This window comes from Drosophila simulans, chromosome X (genome assembly GCF_016746395.2).
Source record: "Drosophila simulans strain w501 chromosome X, Prin_Dsim_3.1, whole genome shotgun sequence".
Lineage (NCBI taxonomy): Eukaryota > Metazoa > Arthropoda > Insecta > Diptera > Drosophilidae > Drosophila > Drosophila simulans.
The window spans coordinates 13,637,449-13,646,008 of record NC_052525.2 but is presented as its reverse complement, the minus strand read 5'-3'; the positions used below and the strand labels follow the sequence as shown (position 1 = coordinate 13,646,008).

General features: G+C 54.8%; 2 protein-coding genes across 3 annotated transcripts; both read right to left on the bottom strand.

The window, feature by feature from the left end:
• Positions 1-189: 189 nt before the first annotated feature.
• LOC27207629 (protein CutA homolog) lies at positions 190-952 on the bottom strand. Its single transcript, XM_016183310.1, has one exon. The coding sequence runs from the start codon at positions 841-843 to the stop codon at positions 244-246; it is 600 nt and encodes a 199-aa protein (XP_016039281.1). The 5' UTR covers positions 844-952; the 3' UTR covers positions 190-243.
• A 222-nt stretch (positions 953-1,174) lies between these two features.
• Positions 1,175-7,898, bottom strand: LOC6740125 (putative vitellogenin receptor). Of its 2 annotated transcripts, XM_039297990.2 has the most exons (6): positions 7,360-7,898; positions 6,674-7,087; positions 4,054-6,603; positions 1,866-3,978; positions 1,547-1,801; positions 1,175-1,470 (listed from the first exon to the last, which is right to left on the bottom strand). In XM_039297990.2, exons 1-6 carry the CDS (start codon positions 7,730-7,732, stop codon positions 1,302-1,304), a joined length of 5,874 nt encoding a protein of 1,957 aa, XP_039153924.1. In that variant the 5' UTR covers positions 7,733-7,898; the 3' UTR covers positions 1,175-1,301. The 2 variants fall into 2 exon arrangements, with proteins under 2 accessions (XP_039153924.1, XP_039153922.1); XM_039297988.2 differs by having other exon boundaries at positions 1,547-3,978.
• Between the last annotated feature and the right edge of the window lie 662 nt (positions 7,899-8,560).

The following is an 8,560-nucleotide window of genomic DNA, read 5'->3' as shown; positions in this document are numbered from 1 at the left end:
AATAAGTTGCTAAGTTGTATTTTAAATGGAATAACTAATCTTTATATATGCACAATCCAATAATTATGATTATATGTTCAAATGTTTAGTTTTCCTCAAAATGTTGAAAGTACATAACAGAAAACAGATAAACAAAGAGTGGCAACGCTAGAAAATAACGCCCTTGTGAATTTTTAAAAAAAATATTAATTTTCCTGCTTGAGATAACCGTTTTATTTCCATCAAATGGACTACATAATCAATTTAGTCTTTGCTCTCGGCCTTTGTGGGAACCGTCTGCGCGATCCAATCGAGATACGGCGGATTGCCATTCTGGATGGGCAGCGCAATGACCTCGGCGACGCTGTAGGGATGATTCTCGCGGATGAACTTGCTCAGGTCGTCGATGCGGCTGGTGCGCGTCTTGATCATCAACAGATACTCGGGGTCCTCGCTGATCACGCCCTCCCACATGTAGATGGACTCGACTTGGGACACAATGTTCACGCATGCGGCCAATTTCAACTCGACGATGCTGCGTGCCAGCTTTCTGGCGGACTCCCGATCCGGAGTGGTCACAAATGCCACCGAGCTGCTGCCCGCCTCGTAGGCATTGCCTGTCGCCTTGCCTGGTTGCTGGTCGCCCATCTTGGAGCACTCACTGGAATTGGAATTGCAATTGGAATTCGAATTGGAACTGGAGCTGCAGTTGGCGGCACTGGAAGAGAAGCAACTTTTGCGACTGCTCGCTGTGGCGAATGCCGGCGGGTTGGCGATGGCGGTGGTGACGCTGGCAGCGATCAACAGGTTGCGCACCAGCGACCAGCGAAAGGGCAAGCAACTGGCGGAGATGCGATATTGCATTCAGATGCACTTTGCACGGCTGAAAACAAAACAATAATGACACAAAAACAAATGTGCTACAGTCGGCGGCGTTGCCAGACTGCCGGTCGCCTGAGATGCGCGCTCTGGCTACTTTACAGCTAAATTCGAAGCTTAACATTAGGGCTCTTGCGCACGAGCCAAGTGGGGTTAACATAAAATTTAGTATTTTAGGTATCTATGTTAATGGTATTTTTCGCTTGGAGAGAAAAATAACGGTTCGGTTTTTAAAGAATTTCAAAGCTTTAAAAACATAAAAAAATCATTTTCTTTAATATAATACTTTTTCGGGCTACATAAAAACAAAAACCCATGTGTTTAATTTAGTTTTTAATATTTAGCCAGCTTTTTAAACTCCAATCACCGATTAACATTTAAATACAATATCGTTTTAACGCTACAATAAATACATAAATATAATAAACAACGAATCCACTGCCTCATTTACGACACAAATCGTGCATTCGCATCATCGCCTGCGTAATTTCCCCCGAACTGTCCGGCTGATTTGGCGGCATCGTCGTCCAGGTCAGCCACCAGGATGTCCGGCACCTGCCGTCCAACTCCGCATCCGTCCCCAGCTCCGTCCAGCGAATGTAGCTTGCTTTCCTGTTGGGCAGAGCGTAGTAAGGGCAATCGTCACATATCATCCACGGCCATCCATCTGACCCCCATCGCTACTCACTCTGGGGCTCTCGAGAAGCAGTTCCTGAGCCATCGGATCGCCGGACGCCGACTGACGTGGCCGGAGCAGTCGCTGGAGCGCATTCGGCACACTAAACTGCTGAGCCGCGAACGAGGACGAGGCGCTGGTGGTGGTGAATGTGTCGTTGCTGCCCCGGCTGGACACCGTTCCCGTTTCTGTGGCGAAGCCGACTCCCGCCTCGGTGCGTTCGTGATCCAGGAACGCTTTGGTGCCGCCGAGCGTCGCCAGCGGATTCTGGAAATGCATGTTAATGTTGAGATCCGTGTGGCCGCGCTGCCGGTACTGATAGTACATGTACCCGAGTCCGGCGATCAGTGATCCGGCGGCCAGGACGAGCAGAGCCATCAGCCAGTGAAAGTGACCGTTCTGCTGCTGATCCTGTTCCAATTCCAGGCTGTTGACCGCACCCAACACGGCCACCTCATTGCCGGAGCCATGGGGACACCGTTCGCCTTCGGCCACCAGGCGATTGCCGCACATGCACTCGTATCCGTAGTCCGCCTGCAGGCACAGTCCATGGCAGTGGGCATGGGCGCAGGGATGCGACGCCTTCTCCGGCTGACGCGACCTGCCCGCCACCACGATGTCCTGGGCGTTCAGCACGTTGAGGCTGATCTTGTGACAGATGCGGGATCCGTACAGGGCGCACTGCACCGCCTCCACGGAGCCCAGGTTCACGATGAACGCATTATTCTCGTACACACTCAGTCCAGATGGATGCATCAGAGCATTGGACTTCTGCAGCATTATTTCCGGTCGCCGCATGGGTCCCGTTTTAAGCCTATAGCTAATCCTCTCCAGGGTGCGCGTGTGCTGGTCCACAAAGTACAATAGCTGCTGATGCGGATCGGTGGTCAGGGCGGTCATGAAGCTTTCGCTCCGCTGCAGCAGCATATCCCTGCGACTGCCGTCCAGTCGGGCCATGTGGATCTCCGAGCTCGTCTGGCCATAGCCCTCGGTGCGTATGACTATGTAGAAGATCCTGGCGTGATAGCCATCCACAGCCAGATGCTTCACGTGCCTGGGACTCTTCACGTGCGCTATGCGGCCGCACATGCGTCCCACGAAACTGCACGCGTGGATGTCCTGCGCTCCACTCAGCACATAAACATTTCCGGTGGCCCAATCCACGGAGAGTTTCGTCGGTGCGGGCAGGCCCAGAGCCCGCACAATCACCTTCGTTTGCAGATCGATCTGGTAGACGATGCCCTCGTCCTCGGCGGAAAAGTAGCCCATTTGACGGTGCATGTCCAGATCGAAGCCGGTGATCCTCGAATCATTCGCCGACCAGGCCACATTGAGCATTACGGGCTGTTCGCTCAGGTTTCGCACTTCGTTGAAGCTGCTGAAGAGCAGAGTGGCGCCGGACTGCAGGCTCTTGCAGCTGACACGATCCTGGCGCAGCATGAAGTCCGCATGGCACTGGCACTGGTAGCCGCCGAGGGTATTCTCGCACAGCTGCGCGCATGGCTGCTGCTCCTGGCACTCGTCAATGTCCAGGCAGCTCTTCTGATCCGCGTCCAGGCGATAGCCATCGAAGCAGGAGCACACGGCGCCGGACGGTGTGGCGCGGCACTTGTGTTGGCACACCTGGCGACCTGACGCGGATCGGCAGGCGGTGGCGCACTTGGGTCCCTCGTCGTGGCCGTTGGTACAGTCCGGGAAATTGTTGCATACCCGCGACAAGTCCACGCACTCGCCGTCTTGACAATCGAAGAGATGTGGCCGGCAGGCTCGGCTCGAGGTGCTCCACGGCTGAATCTGGCTCTGATTGTGATTACCCTTTTCCAGTTCGCAGCTCAACTCGTCGCTGCCGTCGCCGCAGTCCTTCTGTCCATCGCAGCGGAACTCCCGCCGGATGCACTCTCGACCGGAGCGGCACTTGAACTCATAGATGCTGCACACATCGCCGCAGTCGGCCTCATCCTCGCCGCGCGGACACTCGGTGGTGCCATTGCAGCGCACCGCAGACGGCAGACAGATCTTGAGATTGCTCGTGCATTGGAACTGATCCTCCGCGCAGGATATGTTCACCGTGGATGAGTCCGTACCGCAATTTAGTTCGTCGGACTTATCGCCACAGTCGTTGTGGCCATCGCACACTAGGCTCCGGTCCAGACACTGACCCAGCAGACAGCGGTGCATGTCCGGCGGACAGCTGCGATGGACGCACTTGTCGTGCTCGTCGGATCCGTCGCTGCAATCGATCCGCCCGTCGCACTCCCAGCTGCCCGCGATGCAGGATCCGCTGCCGCACTGGAACATTCCCGGTTCGCATCGCGATGTCGCCTCGCACAGCAACTCGTCGGAATTATCGCCGCAATCATTGGTGCCATCGCACACCAGGCTCGAGTCCACGCACTTTCCATTGTCGCAGCCATGCTGATGAACATGGCACTTCTTGTTTTTGTCTGTGGAGGAGGCAGTATTCAAATTCAAATATTCAAATTATTCGTAGTCCACCAAGTGCATCTCGTTTCGCTTACCGAACTTCTCGCAGTGCTGCTCATCCGAATGGTCGTGGCAATCCTTGCGGTTGTCGCATCGCCGCTCCTTGTCGATGCACTGCTCCCCGCTGTGGCAGGCGAACTGGCTGGGCGAGCACAGGACCTTCGGCTTGCGGCGATGCTCCTCGTCGCAGTTCATCTCATCCGAGTTGTCCACGCAATCGCGTCGTCCGTTGCAGCGGTGATTCATTGTGAGGCACTCGCCACTGTGGCAACGGAACTCACAGTCCAGAGCCTCCACGCAGGTGCGGTTGCCCGCATCCCGGTAAACGAATCCGGCCGGACACAGACAGATCGAGTGGTAGGGTCCCTCGCCCACACATATGTGCGAACAGCCGCCATTCTGCTGCTGGCAGGGATGCGATTCCTGGCCGACGGGCGAGCTGGCGGCCAGCGGGATTCCATTGGGCGTCGCTACGGGCACGTACGGCATAATGGCGGCCGGATCGCCCTTCTCCATTATATCGACCACCTTTCGGGGGCCCATATTGCTCTTGTGCGTCCAGTATATCCTTGGCGTGCCCAATTCATTCCAGAACAGATCGTGATGCACCATGGCCAGGCTATAGGGTCGCCTGAGCTTGCCGCGAAAGATTTGGCTGTGCGGCACCCTGTAATTCGAGTAGCTAATCCTGCCCAGATCGCTGTCCGACCAAAAGAGCGTTTGGGTTTCGTAATCGGTGACCAGCTTGATGTCATCATCGCCCAGATCGTCCTCGAATACATGCACCTGTTCGCCCTTGCCGCTCAGCGGTATCTTGTCAATGTGGCTGTGCCGCTTGGCCTTGAGCACAACGTACAGATAGCCCTCCGCGGGCATGACAGTGAGTCCAATGGGCACCTCCTGGCCCGGAAAGAAGCGGATTAGCGCACGATGGCGTGTCTGCAGGGAGAGCACCTCAATCACAGCCCGCTCCGTATCCGCCCAGTACAGGTTCCTGCTCAGATGATCGAAGGACAGGGCACTCACATTGCCCAGATTGGCGCGGACCAGGACGTTGGTCTCGTGGGTCTCTGGCTGAAACTCCAGGATCAGTCGCTGGTCATTGTCCGCTATTATCAGGCTGCCATTGATGCGGTTGTACACCATCTCGTTGATCAAGCAGGGCAGCGTGTACGACTTGCTTATCTGGTGGCGCCCAAAGGCGGTGTGCTCGATCTCGAGCAGCACCTGGCCCAAGCCAATGAACAGTCGTTGGCGCTTCTCCATTAGCATGCAGCGCCGCAGATCCGGCGCCAGCCGCATGCCATCCGGACAGGCGCAGCTGTGACCACCGATTTCGGGTTCGGCCAACAGGCATAGGTGCGAGCACTTGGCATTTTCGCAACCATGCGGCGAGATGGGCTGCTTGGCCGGATGATAGATGTGCACGGCGTAAATGGTGCGATCCTTGGCCAGGATGCGATGATCCTTGCCGGAGAATTTGTGACAGGCATGCACACTCTTCGTGGCCCAATCTGACCAGTACAGCTGATCCTCAAATATGGCCAGGCCATAGGGATGCTTCAGCATGCCGTCCAGCACCGTGCGCCGACCAGTGCCGTCGGGTCGAACCGTTTGGACGCTGCCCAACTTGGCATCTACCCAGTAGATCCTTTCCTGGTGCATATCCAGCGCAATACCATTGGGCCATTCGATGTTGTCGCTGACAATGGGTCGCGACCGACTGCCGTCCATGGATGCGCGCCCTATCATGGGCTTCTCACCCCAATCCGTCCAGAACATCAAGCCCTTCTGGGGCCAAACAGCCAGCGATCGCGGCTGGTGGACATCCTGGGTGACCAGAACGGCACAGTTTAGACCATCGTTCGAGCACACGGCTATGTGCCGCATTATGTTGTCCGAGAAGTAGATGTTCTGCGTCAGCCAATCGACAGCCAGGTCCTCTGGTGCATCCAGGCCGGAGGTCAGCAGAATCTCCGCATGCGAACCGTCTCCGTTTGCCTTCACAATGCTCTCCGCTTCGTTCTGGATGTTGGTCCAATAGATGTGGCTGCCATCGTAGGCCACGCCAATGACCTTGCTCAGATTCCCGGCCACCTGGTAGACATGATTTCGTACGTTGTCCTCGCGCAGATGCATTCCCATAATCGTCATCTGGGTGGTGTACAGCAGAAGGGGCTGCTGTTCCTTAGAGCCGTGAACGACGGCGCGACACGTGCGATTATCCTTGTCCAGCAGATAGCCCGCGTCACAGACGCATCGATATCCGCCCGATGTGTTCTCGCATCCCTGGCTGCACAGATCATCTTGCTCCTTGCACTCGTCAATGTCCTCGCACTTGTCCTCGAATTTAGCCAGCCGGAATCCCTTTGGGCAGAAGCACTCGGCTCCGCCGGTAGGCATCATGTGGCACTTGGCTCCCAGCGCACACTTCTTCGCATCGCAGTCCGGCTTGGAGTGGCAGAGGTCGGTCTCATCGCTGCCGTCGGAACAGTCGCTGTGCCCATCGCACACTTCGCTCAGGGTCAGACAGGTTTCTCGGTTCCGGCACAGGAATTTCCCCTTTTGTGGCTCACATAGATTTGCTGAAATGATGGCGAGTCGCATGGTTCAAGAGCATCAGGCTTGAAGTACCCAACAAAGATTTTAACTCACGGCATCCTCGTTCGTCGCTTCCATCGCCGCAGTCGTCGACGCCATCGCAGACCCACTGCTTGCGGCGCAAACACCGTCCGTTGGCGCACAGGTGCCCCTCGCCGGGGCAGGTCACTTCCGCCTGCTTGCAGCCAGCCACCTCGTCCGACTTGTCCGTGCAATCCGGCCGGCCGTCGCACATGAAATCAATGGGAATGCAGGTGCGATCCTGCTGGCACGTGAACTCGTACTTGCTGCAGTTGCGCATGCGATGAGCGGTGTCGCCGAATCGGAATCCTGGCCGCACCGGGCAGTTGAGCTCATCCTCGCCGCCGGGACAGTTGTCGATGCCGTTGCACATTAGTTCCGCTGCCAGGCAGGCTCCGTGTGGCTGGGCACACGGGAACCAATGTGGCGGTCGGCACAGTCGGTAGTCTGGATTGAAATGAAGATTTTATGGTATTAAACTACATATAAGATTTTCACACCACGTTTTTTTTAGGGATATATTAGTCTCACTACTAAATTCATTGGTTGATAACTTGCTAGGAATATGGGGATGTAGTATCTCTAGATAGGATTCCCTTACCATCAAAATGATATCTAAAGAAATCGGGTTAACCCGATTCCATAGGAGCTATGCCCTCTCCATTTTGGATTAAAGCCACCCCCTGCTGAACCACGACATTGGGTCCACCCATGCTCACCGCAGTCCAATTCATCTGAGCTGTCCTTGCAGTCTCCGCGTCCGTCGCACATCTTCGCCTGTAAGATGCAGCCGCCGTCTCTGCACTGGAATTGTCCCGCATCGCACCGCGTGTCCGCTGATCCCGGCGTGCCGGCAGCAGTACCACCGCAAAGTCCCAGGAGCAGGAGCAGCGAGATTGCCACGTGGCGTCCATTGATGATCAGACGTGTTCGCTGCCAATATCCGTATCCACTGGACGTTGAGCCACCACTGGAGGGGTGAGCGCGTGTCTGCGAGGTTAGGTTGAATCCTCGCTGGCTGGCGGTCATCTTCGGGCTCTCTACCCGGATCCTTTGCTCGCTGGGGGGCACCTGGTGCTCGGCCTGGCACATTCAACACAAAACACACACAATTTGAAGGATGATTAACACGCAGGACTGGTTAATTGAAATTTAAACGGGAATAGGAAACAGAAAGTATGGCTTGCAGCTTGGAAAGCTGAAAGCGAATTGAACGAGGAAAACCGTTCGGTTCCAACGGAACACGTCGATCGCAGGGCTTTGGAAAAGCACCGTTATTTCAGAGTGACCAGATGCCAGATGGTAGTACACCGATATAACTGGTATTTAAAAGTAAATATCTTAAGGCGCCAAAATTGAAAACAATTTTATTTTAAAAGCTCACAGCAATTTGTTCCAGTTCATGCCAAATACCGCACCTGGGTGGCAACGCCGTGCGCCATCAATTTAAAAACTTGACCATCAAATATCGCAAAAGGATTGCACCAAATACAGCGTGATTAATTGCCCGTTCATGATGTCAGCGGTGTCTGGAAATTTCAAAAACCAAATTATTGCAGTGGGAAACGACGGGATCCGAAACAGAAACCGACACAGAAACATTTGCCCATTTGGATGACCCATTGCAACAATTAATAACGGATATGCCCGCGAGATTTATGAGCAACGACAGATAAACAAGACCGAAGCGCTTTGGCCGCCTCAACCGCCAAATGTCATAAAAAATCAGAGACAAAACCCGAATTGCTGAATTGCTTAGAAACCAGAAGAGCACTCACAAATTTGTATAATTAAGGAAAAGAGCGAGTGCGAGTTCGAATTCACACGCGGTAGGGGGCGTGCCGCGCTCGTAAAAACAAAACTAACGCGAAGCCAAGCCCAAATCTGGGAATACACTGGGAGAAATTAACAGGTGCAGCT